This window comes from Sus scrofa, chromosome X (genome assembly GCF_054392235.1).
Source record: "Sus scrofa isolate SSC_HxYL_T2T_F1_AM1 chromosome X, Sscrofa_HxYL_maternal_Yorkshire_Landrace_v2.0, whole genome shotgun sequence".
NCBI classification, from domain to species: Eukaryota; Metazoa; Chordata; class Mammalia; order Artiodactyla; family Suidae; genus Sus; species Sus scrofa.
In genome coordinates, this window is record NC_139401.1 from 53,670,276 (window position 1) to 53,683,897 (window position 13,622).

General features: G+C 38.2%; 1 protein-coding gene across 2 annotated transcripts; it reads left to right on the forward strand.

Annotated features, from left to right (window-relative positions):
- Window positions 1-645: 645 nt before the first annotated feature.
- LOC110258620 (zinc finger X-linked protein ZXDB) lies at window positions 646-3,423 on the forward strand. Of its 2 annotated transcripts, XM_021081914.2 has the most exons (2): window positions 646-3,154; window positions 3,262-3,423. In XM_021081914.2, exons 1-2 carry the CDS (start codon window positions 728-730, stop codon window positions 3,265-3,267), a joined length of 2,433 nt encoding a protein of 810 aa, XP_020937573.1. In that variant the 5' UTR covers window positions 646-727; the 3' UTR covers window positions 3,268-3,423. The 2 variants fall into 2 exon arrangements, with proteins under 2 accessions (XP_020937573.1, XP_020937572.1); XM_021081913.2 differs by having other exon boundaries at window positions 646-3,297.
- The last annotated feature ends 10,199 nt before the right edge of the window (window positions 3,424-13,622 follow it).

Genomic DNA, 13,622 nt, shown 5'->3' on the forward strand with positions numbered 1-13,622 from the left:
TGAACAGTGCTAATCTGTTTTGGCCCCACCTCTTACTCATTCTAGCCTCTACACCAAGCAGAACGACAACAAAAAATTAACTATGTGACAGTTTCTCCTGAGGACGTTGCTTAAGACAATTCTGGGTTACGGAAGTTGTCCTTGAAAAATTCTTAAAAGACAGCATTTTCAGTAGGAATTGCTAGCACCATGGCAGTTTAATGTTGACACACAGTGTATTCTCTCAGGAATTTTCTCTCATCTATCAACCCAGCCAGCCAGCCAGTAAACAATGTTTAACACATGCTAGGTACAAACCACCATGTTTAGCACTGGGGAGGGCGGGGGGTGTGTTTATTTTGGTACATACACTGAGGTGCTGAATTACGTTGCATTTAGCAGAGAGACACCTAAGGTATTCCAGCACCATTTTCTGAGTGAACGGTCACTTCCCCTATACCTGGGAAGACCTCTTTGATTTCCCACTAATTGGGACTGTAGAACTTATTTATGTACACGAAAGGCTCTGCCCCTGGGCTTTCTATTCTGTTCTAGAGACCCAGTACCAGAATATTTAAATCACGGTGGCGTTAAACACGTTTTAATATCTGATAGGGCCAGTTTCTGCGCATTGCACTTTTTTTTTTTTTTTTTTTTTCCTTTCAGGAACGTGTTCGGGCCCGCGGCAGGGGGCGGGGTCGCGCCTCCTCCGCGGCTCTGGTTCCAGTGGAGTCTCACGGACGCGGAGATGGAAATCCCGAGGCTGCTCCCGGCTCGCGGGACGCGACAGGGCGGCGGCGCTGGCAGCCCCGGGGGCGGCGGCCGGATCCACGGAGGTCCTGACCCGCGGGCGGGCCAGGCCCCCGCGCGCCGCCTCCTGCTGCTCCGGGGCCCCCAAGATGGCGGGTCCGGGCGGCGGCGTGAGGAGGCCCGCGCGGCCTCCTCGGGCCCCGGCCAGAGCCCGTCGGCGCCTAGGCCCGATCGCGGCAGCGGCGGCGGCGGCAGTGGCGGCGGCGATGACTTCTTCCTGGTGCTTCTGGACCCGGTGGGTGGAGACGTAGAGACCGCGGGCGCGGGCCAGGCCGCAGGGCCCGTGTGGAGGGAGGAGGCCGGGCTGGGCCCGCGGCTCCAGGGGGGCGAAAGCGGCGCGAACCCTGAGGGCCGCCCTGCGCTGGGCCCCAGCTGCCTGTCTGTTATCCCCGCCCCAGTCCCGGCCCTGGCCCCGATCCCCGCCCCAGGCCTGGGCCCCGCCGCGGCCTTCGCGGGCACCGTCACTATTCACAACCAAAACCTGCTGTTGCGTTTGGAGAACGGCGTCCTCACCCTGGCCACGCCCCCGCCGCCAGCCTGGGCGCCTGGGGTCGCCCCTACCCCTCAGCCCCGGGGTCTGATCGCCCCGCAAGCGGGTATCCCGCATGCCGCGCAGCCTGGCGACTGTCCCGAGCTGCCGCCAGACCTCCTGCTGGCCGAGCGGGCGGAACCCGCGCCGGCCCCAGCGCCCGAGGCGGAGGCGGAGGGCCCAGCTGCTGCTGAGAGCCCCCGCGGGCCCCCTGGGCCGGGCCAGGGCGTGGTGCTGTACCTGTGTCCCGAGGCGCAGTGCGGACAAACCTTCGCCAAGAAGCACCAGCTGAAGGTGCACCTGCTGACGCACAGCAGCAGCCAGGGCCAGCGGCCCTTCAAGTGCCCCCTGGGCGGCTGCGGCTGGACTTTCACCACCTCGTACAAGCTCAAGAGACACCTGCAGTCACACGACAAACTGAGGCCCTTTGGGTGCCCTGCAGAGGGCTGTGGCAAGAGCTTCACCACCGTGTATAACCTCAAAGCACACATGAAGGGCCACGAACAGGAGAACTCATTCAAATGTGAGGTGTGTGAGGAGACTTTCCCCACACAGGCCAAACTCAGCGCCCACCAGCGCAGCCACTTTGAGCCAGAGAGGCCCTATCAGTGCGCGTTTTCGGGCTGCAAGAAGACGTTTATCACAGTGAGTGCCCTCTTTTCCCATAACCGCGCCCACTTCAGGGAACAGGAACTCTTTTCCTGCTCCTTCCCTGGTTGCAGCAAACAGTACGACAAGGCTTGTAGGCTGAAAATTCACCTTCGGAGCCACACTGGCGAGAGACCGTTCCTTTGTGATTTTGAGGGCTGTGGCTGGAACTTCACCAGCATGTCCAAACTCCTAAGGCACAAAAGGAAGCACGATGATGATCGGAGGTTCATGTGCCCTGTGGAAGGCTGTGGGAAATCTTTCACAAGGGCCGAGCATCTCAAAGGCCACAGCATAACCCACCTGGGCACAAAGCCTTTTGTGTGTCCCGTGGAGGGCTGTTGTGCCAGGTTCTCTGCTCGCAGTAGTCTCTACATTCACTCCAAAAAACACTTGCAGGATGTGGACACTTGGAAAAGCCGATGCCCAGTCTCCACTTGTAATAAACTCTTCACATCCAAGCATAGCATGAAGACCCACATGGCCAAAAGGCACAACCTGCGCCAGGATCTCCTAGCTCAGCTAGAAGCTGCAAATTCTCTTACGCCCAGCAGTGAACTTACCAGCCAGGGGCAGAATGACCTCAGTGAGGCAGAGCTTGTGTCTCTCTTCTCTGATGCACCTGGTAATAGTTCTGCTGCAGTCCTGGACACAGCATTGGTGAACTCTGGGATCTTGACTATTGATGTGGCTTCTGTGAACTCAACTCTGGCAGGGAACCATGTCCCTGCTAGTAATAATAATTCCTTAGGGCAGGCAGTGGATCCTCCCGCCTTGATGGCCACAGGTGACCTTCCTCAAAGTCTGGATACCTCACTCTTTTTTGGAACAACAGCCGCCGGTTTTCAGCAGAGCCCCTTAGATATGGATGATGTCTCAACTCTAAGTGTGGGGACATTGGGATCTCTGGGCTCTTTGGCTATGAAAAACTCGAGTCAAGAGCCCCAGGCGTTGACTCCCAGCAGTAAGCTAACAGCAGACACAGATGCTCTGACTCCTTCAAGCACCCTTTGTGAAAGCAGTGTCTCAGAACTACTGCCGCCAACCAAAACGGAATGGAATGTACATCCTGACTCTGACTTTTTTGGACAAGAGGAAGAAACCCAGTTTGGATTCTCCAATCCAGCAGGGAACCATGGGTCTCAGAAAGAAACAGATCTTATCACAGTGACTGGCAGCTCATTTTTGGTATAAACTAAACTCTCTTCATTCCTTGCCACGTGGCTTACTTTTATTGATGACACTCGATTTTAAGAATTCTAGACTAAATGTTTAACTGCAGTCATTTCTTTCAGGTTTGAAAAAGAACAGAGCCCTGGGCTGCAAGCTTGGAGATTTAAATTCTGATCTTGAGACTGGAACTGACAAGTTGTGTGACCCTGAGCAAGTCACTTATCCTATCTGAGCCTTAATTTCCTTATTTATAAAATGAGCTGGTTTGAATAGCCTGTTTCTAATGTCATTTCAGCTCTCTTTTCATGATTTTGTTCTCTTTCTTGAAAATTTATGACTTTTTACATTAATTTACTATTGCATATGTGTCCAATGTAATGAAAAGTACATTGAAAGTTAATGATCTGTGAACTGGTGTTTAAAAATGTAATGGAAATTTTACATAGTGCCAAAATGTGGTGGAGCTTGAAAAAGAAGAAAGACGAAAATATGGGCTGGTTCTCTTTACCTGTTTGTTCCTAGCCTTTTTTTTTTTTTTTTTTTTTTATGATAGGCTGTGTTGGGCAAAGTGCCAGGGCTTTGATGTGACTCAGACTTAGAAATATTGACTTTGTGGTGTTGAATAAGTGGCCTTAAATAAGTCATTTCTTTTCACTAACTTTAGTTCCCTAGGTGTAAAGCTGTCATTGTAATTTACATATACGTGATGCATCTTAGAGTTGTTTTTCTATTCTAGTAGTTTTAAAGGAAAATGTTTTGTATTTTGGCATGTTTTAGCAAATTTTTATTACCTTTCCTGCCCCTCTTATTCCCTTCCTCAAAGAGAATAAATTAGTATTATTTGAGATCACACTTGTGCAGGCGATAAGACTTTATGTGGGTTAAGAGGCAGGAAAGGGAATCTCTTTCTTCCACAGACTGAAAATTTTCTCCACGCATTTCTGTGACTTTGCCATCATGTCCATTAGACCAAATTATAGTGTCTTTGTTCTGCATTTAAAGCCATCCAATAGAGTGACTGGAGAACCTGTGCTTCCAAAAAAATCTGGGAATGGACCAGAGTAAGATTTTCTCCCATCTGTGCTCCAGAGAGCTTATTGTTTGTCTTCTCTTTGCATTTTGAGTAAATATTGTGTCTTTTGTGAATATAGCATTTTAGAGTTAGCACTTTCACAACTGTTATGTTTCATTCTCATAATTTTGTGAGCTAGTTGTGGCAAAATTTCAACTATAAATCATTCTAAAATTTATCTAATTTGCATTACAAATGAATTTTACTTAGTAACTCTGCAGTGTGTATATATATATGTATACATATATATATAGTCCTAATTGCATGTATATGTATATATACATATAAACAATTTATATATAAATCAACTTTCATTCTACTTTTCTGAGTTTCACGATCACTTTTGTTTATGACCACTTGTTCTATTCCAACTTAGTTGATGTCTGTTACCTTCTACCAGCTCTGCTCCCTCTCCAGCCTATTTAGCATGTACACACCAGTCCTTGCCATGATCTCTCTTTTTAAATTAGGTATGTCTTTTCATGGTTGTCACCATCTCTCAGCTATTCTCATGACCCATCTTTCAGTCTCAATATTTATGCAAGTCTGAGTGTGCATTAAGAAATTATTTTGTGGATTTAGAGGTCAGTTTGTTTATATATTAATCAAATAAAAATGGGGATATTTTATGTAAGGTTTTAGTGAGACAGGTAGTTCTATTTTTCTAAATTTTTTCACCTTATAGTTCTGCTAGCAAACACTATTAGTTGCTTTGAAACATTCTAATGCAGTACTCTTTGTACGTACATTTGTCGATAACAATTATCATAGCACTTTGGCAGTGCACTTTATAATTTGCCATTTTAAAATGCATCTGTACTAATTTTAAAATTGGTTGTACTCATTCAGTGAAACAAACAAAAAGTATATGTAATTTGTAATCCAAAGAAATTGACAGAGTGTGATTGTTTCTAATCATTTAACAGTTCTCCCTCAGCACTTTGGAAACCTTTTAATAAGCATGTTTTAGAAATGTATTAGTTAAGTTCTCTTAAATAAGTTATTCTTCTTTTCCTACAGATGGAATTATGAGACTTGAGGTGAATGTGCAGGTCGTAGGTATCTGTTAATATATATAGCCATAAAATATTTAAAAATCCTGTCACTTTGTTTTTTTAATCCCTCATTTTAAAACTATCATAAAATATGTTTTTGTTACATTCTGTGGAATTGTCAAAGGACAGATTTTACTCTTTTCGAAGATAAAATCTTGTAATTATTTGTGGACTCATGGTTTTTTTCATCAATTTGTTCAAAAGATTTCCCCTTCAATATTATTTTCCCAACATGATACTGAAAATGGCATGAAATTGCAGTCAGATTTTTCATTAAAAACATGATGGTTACATCTTTATAAGTGTTGACATAAATTTTCCATTAAAAAATGGAATATGATTTAATTAATTTGCCTTTTGTGCTTCTTCAGTCCTTGGTTTGTTAAAGTTTTGCAATTTGAAAACACAGCAACAAAATACTTTGCAGGAAGGTTTGCATCCAGAGGACTCTGTTGAATATGTTCATCATGAGTTAAAATATGTTTATCTTGACATTTTTACCATGATCTCATTGTAGTGTTACATAATTGAAAGCCTTGAGTAGTAGAAGTGAATCTTAATAGAATATGAGGGTCATTTTTCTCTAGATTAAATACTTCATATTCCTGTCCAGGAAAAATAAGGCTTTGATGTAACAGGGTTTTTATGACTATTCCTTGATTCTAGTTAAAGAATTGATTAATTCCCTGTTTGGTAATATTCATAATCCCTTAGTAATTATTGATATCAAACAGATCCACTTGATGATTTGGTGCTAAAAAAGACCTAATTTAGATGCAGCTTATTTGAATATTGATAATAGTGATAATTGAAATATGAAGCTGAATTGAAATTTATATTATTTATGCTTTTGAACAAAAGATTTGCTTGACAACTTTTTAGAAAGTGAAATGTGTTTTAGGCATTTAGAGAACAGATTATCTAAGTATTTTGTCAGAACTCAAATATATATTGAAAGCAAAGCACTCATTACAAATGAATTTTCATATTTTTCAAATCTGATTTGATTTGGTAACTATTTTTAAGATAAGAACCTCATTGCATATTCTAAGTGAATTTACTGACTACATATGAATCACAGAGTAGAAGAGTACTAGAGATGTAGATAAGAGGAATAAAATGTGAGCTAGTTCTTAATTTTGGAGAGGACATAGGAATTCACATTAAATATTTCACTTCTAAACAATATTAGCAAGCATGTTTTCAGACACTAAAGGCTTTTAGGAAAAGGAGGAGTGGTAGCTATGTTTTAATGGATGGTTAGATTTAGTTACATAGATAAGAGAGTAGATAAATTCCAGCCAGAGAAAAAAGCACAAAACGAATTTGGGATGGAATTGTCCACCCAACCTTGGGAACGACAACCTAGTTCACATACAGGGCTCATGTTAGATAAAGGCTAAGCGTTAAAGTTAGACTGCCAATACAGAGCCAATCTCTGAAGAGCTGTGAAAACCAATCACAGTGGATAGGACTTTATTCCGGACATGGTTAAGAGTCAGTGAAGATATTTAAGAAGAGAGTCAAAAAATGAATATATAGAAAGATTATGTAGTAAACATGTACAGTGTAGATTTGATGAGGGGAGATAGAAAAATCATTTAAGAGTCTACTGTAATTTCAGGTTCTGTGATGAAGGCTTGGACTGGAGTCATGGCAAAAAGATTGGTGATATTTCTAAATTAGAGAAACAAATCTAACTTGGTGACTCATTGTATATATGAGACATTTATGAAAAAAGAAAGAAAAATATGAAATGACTCTAAAGTTTTTTTGAAAACTAAAAATTACGTTTCATTAAAATTAATAAGAGGTTGGATATTGAAATTGTTTGGAATATAAATGGAACAATGATTAGTTTAGGGCATGTTTAATTTATTGGGAAGTGATAAATCATTTGTCCCTTAATAAACTATTCATATTGTGGATTATGTACACCTTTGGCTCCCTCATATATTCTCAAATTCACATTCAGTGTTTGTGCATTGTTTGCCTTTGAGTATTTACAGTCGTCTTCAACCTTATACAATATGTCCCCAGAGTACTCTGCATCAAAATGAGCTATGTCAACTCTGTCTGACAGTTCTTTCTTACTACTACTCTCTGCCCTACTGTGGATATTCAATGGATATTTTATGTGGTAGTCAGTAACATAATAATCATTTCTTCAGAATTTGGGGGATGCTGTTTAGTCATTAATTGCAATAATTCCTCAATATAAACTCTACTAGATTTTTACCTGTATTTTTCTCAGATCAAAAGAGATAGAACTAGGATTGTCTAAAACTAACTTCCATGTGATCCTTGGGGCTCTTTACTTATAATTTCCTCTGTGACTAATTAATGTGATGTGGGGACTCAGTCACAAGGATCACATTGTCTATTATCTACATACCTTAGCATATTTCTCTTTTTTATTGTTACTCTTACCACTCTTTTTTATTGTTACTCTTACTCAATAACTCAGAAGGAACAGAGCCCAAAGAAAAAGTGAAGGAGTAGTAGCATAAATAACTACCTGGTACTTACATTTTGTTTGATGGTGAATTTTGCTGCCCTGCATTGTCAGCAGAATCCTTCATCTCATTCTAATTTTATGCTGATATTTATGGACATGAAAAACACTTGGCCAACAGAAAATAATTCGCCATTTTAAACAAAGCAAAAAAGTAATTCTTAAGAGCACTAATAAAGTATGAATGCCTTAGGAATATATCTTATTGTTATCAGCTTATTAAGAAGCTGGTAATTATTTGAGTGCCTACTCTGTGTGAGACATTTTAAGTTTTTTTGTTTGTTTGTGTTTTTGTCTTTTCTAGGGCTGCACCCACTGCATATGGAGGTTCCCATGCTAGGGGTTGAATCAGAGCTGTAGCCACCGGCCTACGTCAGAGCCACAGCAACGTGGGATCTGAATTGTGTCTGCGACCTACACCATAGCTCATGGCAACGCCAGATCCTTAACCCACTGAGCAAGGCGAGGGATCGAACCCGCAACCTCATGGTTCCTAGTCAGATTTGTTAACCACTGAGCCTCAACAGGAAATCCCATTATCAGATTTAAAACAAAAATATATTTTATTAATTCATTCAAACATTTTTGAGCACATATTTGATAATTTCTGCCCTTGTGCTTATGTACATTATGATCTGGATGAGAAAGAACTTAAGTAATGAAAAATAATATGTAATCAAGCTCTAAATGGTTAGAGTTAAATAGAATTGCAGTTGTCAAAATATGGTCTAAAAATTATGATAAGGAAAATTTCAATGCACAGGTTATCAAAAGATTTTTCAAAAATTCTAAGAATCTAAAATTTAATATTGGATACAGCAATTAAACTATCCTAAATCAAAATTTAAACAGAATTTTTAGTTGTAGCTTAAATAATTACAGCAAAATCCTTAGGTAAATAAATTTTAAATTATTTTTTACTTTTATTTATTCTAGAAAATTTAGTCTTATTTTTATTTGTTCTATTTTTATTTAGCATCCTGGACATAGTATATGTGAAAATAATCTTTTGGAAATCATATGCTATTTTCAAAGGGAAAACTATAGAACATAAATGATATTAAGCTAAACAAAATTTTCTTATATTAGACACAAAATCAGATTTTAATCTTCTGAAGTTAAAAAGTGAGGGCTTTAATTAGAAAGTAACTGTTTCATATAGATATACTAGTTGAAAAGAAGAGTATATAAATTTCATGTGATATTTAGGACTAAGAACTGGAATTTAGCATGGAGAGTTCACCAATTATTAGAATTAACCAATTATGCATCAATCAAGTATTTCAGATTCTGAATAAGATATAAGTAGCTTAACACAGCTGGAAAGGGGAACAAAGTCTACCATAGCAAAAAAAAAAAATTTTCTCCTTAGTGGCAAGCAACACTACCTTTCCAAGATGCAAAACAGTTACAAATGGTAGCAAAAACAAAGACATTTCAACTCTCAGGCATTCTCATTTTGGAATGAAGCCAAGAAATTATTAATCTTTATCAGGACCTATTTCCTTTTCCTGTTTACACAATACAATGGAGGGATACAACCGTAGTATGGACTTCATTATGCTAAATTTGGAAGAAGGAAGCTAGTCACATATCTGTTTGTGGAGAAATTAGCCAAAACAGAAAGCTGAAGTGGAAATTCCATAGGCAATGACTCAGTGAATGGTGCAGCAGTTCATTCTAGGCTAGTTCCAATTTTAGAATATATCCTGCTAGACAGATTTTTTTCCCTTCCAATTCATGTTGGCATTAGTTAATTGATGCCAAACTTAGCACTTGATGTTTCTGAGGAAATGCAGTATTTTTTTCCTCCTTGAAGTCGCCTTACGTTCCTATCCTTCTTAGAGCTAATTATTATTATCTTTAATTATCAGTAATATCTGTATGAAATGTATCAGATGCCATGACATACTAATAGACAAAAAAGAAGTCATATATTTATTATTTTTACCTCACTTTCCAAAATGTTAAGTAAGACTTGTTTTTCTATTTTTTTTTTCTTTGAAGATTCACTCTCCTATGGGTATGTCATGTTTATGTACTTAGAAAGCAATAGCTCTTGGGACTGTTGTTAAAATAAGTGATTGCATTTGTAACTTTAGAAGCTTGGCTACCTTGCAAATGAAGAAACCTAGGCTAGATATACTACTTTCCTAGATAACAGAGAGGGCTGGTGTATAGAAAGGAAGAAAGGATAAATTCATTGAGAAAAAAAGGTTCATACCTGTTACCAAATCAGACTTTGTATTTATCAATCTTGCTGATTAATCTTGTATTTTTTTTTCTTTTTGGGCTGCCCCGCAGCGTATGGAGTTCCTGGGCCAAGGATCAGATCTGAGCCACTGTTGCGACTTACGCCACGGCCACGCCAGATCCTTAACCCACTGTTTGGGGCCAGAATAGAACCTGCATCCCAGTGCACCAGAGATGCTGCCAATCCCATTGCACCACAGTGGAACTCCAGTCTTGTATATTTTGCAGCATATTATAGTTTGTTTTTAGAAGACTCTACATACAACATTGAATCTTCTTTAGATGAGACCTTTAAAATTTGGTTATTGTAATATATTTTTTATTGAATTATAATTGATATGCAATATTATGTCGGTTTCAGGTGTATAACATAGTGGTTTGATACTTTTTATACATTATAAAATGACCACCAAAATAAGTCTAGTTACCCTCTGTTCACCATACAGAGTTATTACGATATTATTGACTATAGTCCCTATGCTGTACATTATTACATCCTTGTGACTTATTTACCTTATAGCTGGAAGTTTGTACCTCTTAATCCCCTTTACCAATTTGCCTGCCCTCTACCCACCACCCCTCTGGCAACCACCAGTTTGTTTTCTGGATCTATAGTAGGCATTGGATAGTCCTTTTCATTACTAAATCTATGTACCAAATCTACTGAATATTGTAAAGACTCACTGCACAGGATATTGTTTGCAAAGTGATTCTGGTTGTCTTTCACCTTAGATTTTTTGGGGGCCCAAAAAATCTTCAAAGATTAAATGTCACTTGGATGTACAAAAATGATTGAGGATTCTTCCCCAAAAGAGAAAGGAAAATAAGATTTAAACAGCAAAACCTAAGTTAAATTTGCTCTATTGACAAGTGTTTTGGCTTTTCCTAAGTGTCTGGTTTACTGTATCTGTATAAAAGCACAATGGCGATTTTGAAACATGCCCAATATTTTCCAATTAGAGTTAGCAATATAAAAATGTATAAAAATAGGAGTTCCCGTCATGGCTCAGTGCTTAACAAATCCGACTGGGAACCATGAGGTTGCAGGTTCGATCCCTGGCCTCGCTCAATGGGTTAAGGATCTGGTGTTGCCGTGAGCTGTGGTGTAGGCCGCAGACACCGCTTGGATCTGGCATTTCTGTGGCTGTGGCGTAGGCTGGTAGCTACAGCTCCGATTAGGCCCCTAGCCTGGGAACCTCCACATGCCGCAGGTGTGGCCCTAGAAAAGACAGAAAGCCAAAAAAAAAAAAGAGTATAAAAATAGATGTTATTGAAGCATTGATCATATGTCTATCTAATACCATCTGTCTTTTATAAATTCCATGAAGATAGTAAGAAGTGAAGAGAAAACTTTTCCAAGTTTAGGCCTGCCTATGAAATGCCAAAATGTGGTCAAATTAGATGCTATTGATTATTATACATGATGGATAAACTTAGCATTTGGTGCTTCCAACTATTTTTACTCCACATAGTTTGAAAAGTATTTTAAAACAAAATGTGAGTATTTGATTCATGCCATTATAGTTGATAATTCATTTTTTATTTATTTTCCATTGCAAGATGGATCCATTGTTGAATTCAATAAACATTCTGATAACCTATATGTTATTAGTTTTGCAACTATATTGTGTATTTTAGTCATTCCTTGCTTTAGATTTTAAGCTACCATACAGCTTAAATAACTTGCTCTATGGAGCATTTTATTTGTAAATTTCATTATTTTTTATGTTGTAATTGAAACATAACATATATTAAAAACAGATCATAAGAATATATAACTATATGAATTTTTAAAAAATGAATACATATATGTAACCACTACCCAGATCAAAAACCAGAATATGATTAGAATCTAAAAGTTCCCTCATCTTTTCTTCCAGCCACTGCTATCCTGAACCAAAAAATGCTATCTTGACTTCTAAAACAATTAATGTTTTAGTATGTTTGTGGTTATTTTTTTATTAACTGAGATAAAATTCATATAACATAATCCATTATTCTAAGCATTTTAAAGTGTACAATTCAGTGGGTTTTAGTACATTCACAATATTGTGCAGCCATCACATTTTCCAGAACATTTCATCATGCAAAAAGAAACTGCATACCCATTAAGCAGTAATGCCCCATTCCTTCCATCCCCTAGAAACTACTAATTTATTTTCTGCATCTATCAATTTGATTATTCCACATATTTAATATGAATGGAATTATACAATATGTGACCTATTGTGTCTGGATTACTTTGTTTAATATTATTTTCAATGTTCATCTATGTATGCTCACTTTGTAACATTCAGCCATAATATTGCATATACAAATAGTTCTTTTTTTCTTGTTGCACAGAGTTCTATTGTATTCCTATATCATAATTATATTTACAGTCTGTTTATGGTCATTAATGTTGTTTTTAGGTTTGGTCAAGTATTAATTATGCTGCATTTAACATTCAAATATAGCTTTTTTGATGAGGATATGCATTCATTTCTATTATATATCTAGGAGTAAAGCTTAGTATGTTTAATTTTGGTAACTACTGTCAAACAGTTTTCAAAGTTTCTTGTACTAATTTACACTCCTACTGGCAGTCATGAAAGTTCTAGTTACCACTCAACCTCACCAAAACAATGTTTAACTTTTTCATTTAGCCATTCTAGGAGGTGTTTACTGTAATATCATCATAGTTTTAATTTACATTTCTCAACTACAATTAGGAATTGTATAGAAGGAAACTTAAGCTTATTTTAAAAATTTAGATGTAAAATTTTATTTGAAAGCTGCTTTATAGTGAATTTTCTAGGACTTTCTGTGTTTGAGGAAAATATAATGCCAAAGAAATGCATATTTTATACCTTTCGTAATTAATGAGTATCACATTGCTAATTGACATAGTGACATTTTAACTGTATTTCTATATGTTGCTGCTATTAATTCCTATTGATAAAGTGTTTAAATACAAATCATTGCAGAAATATGGAGATACTATTGCATTTGGCTTGTGGTTTAAAATTTACTTCTAAGATTAGGAGAAAAACAGCAATTTTACATGGAATGGTTGAAATATGCACATAGTTTCACACATATTTCTATGTGATGAAAATGTTTTCATGTTATTATACAACACATAGTTTGCCTGAAAATATTGTCTCTTCATGGCATCTATAGATGAAAACCCCTAAAATTACAGAAAGTTGGAAACCAAACATAGAGTCAGAAATACAAAATGTGAAACATTTACATATATTGACCGAAAACATACATATACACACACAGTTTAGAATTGCCTTACTGAGGAGTATACCCAGGATAGCGCCTCTCAGATAGTTCTGAGCAACTGTTCCAGAGTGGTGAGGGAGGAATCAGGATATACAATTTTGCTTTAAAACATGTAGTTGAGTTGAGGATCAAAAGATCACTGCTAATCACAGAAAACAGAAATCTCAAGTTAATGATTTTAGTGTCCTTCTACATATGGCAAGATGCAAGAGTCTGGACTCATTGAAATTATTCCTTTCATATGCATTTTTGCTATCTAGGGCCACAATCCTTTTTTTTAATTTTTTTTTTTTTTGTCTTTTTTAGGGCCGCACC

Bases quoted from the DNA above. Each gene is read 5' to 3' on its own strand.
- LOC110258620 (XM_021081914.2), top strand. From the start codon at position 728: ATGGAAATCCCGAGGCTGCTCCCGGCTCGCGGGACGCGACAGGGCGGC.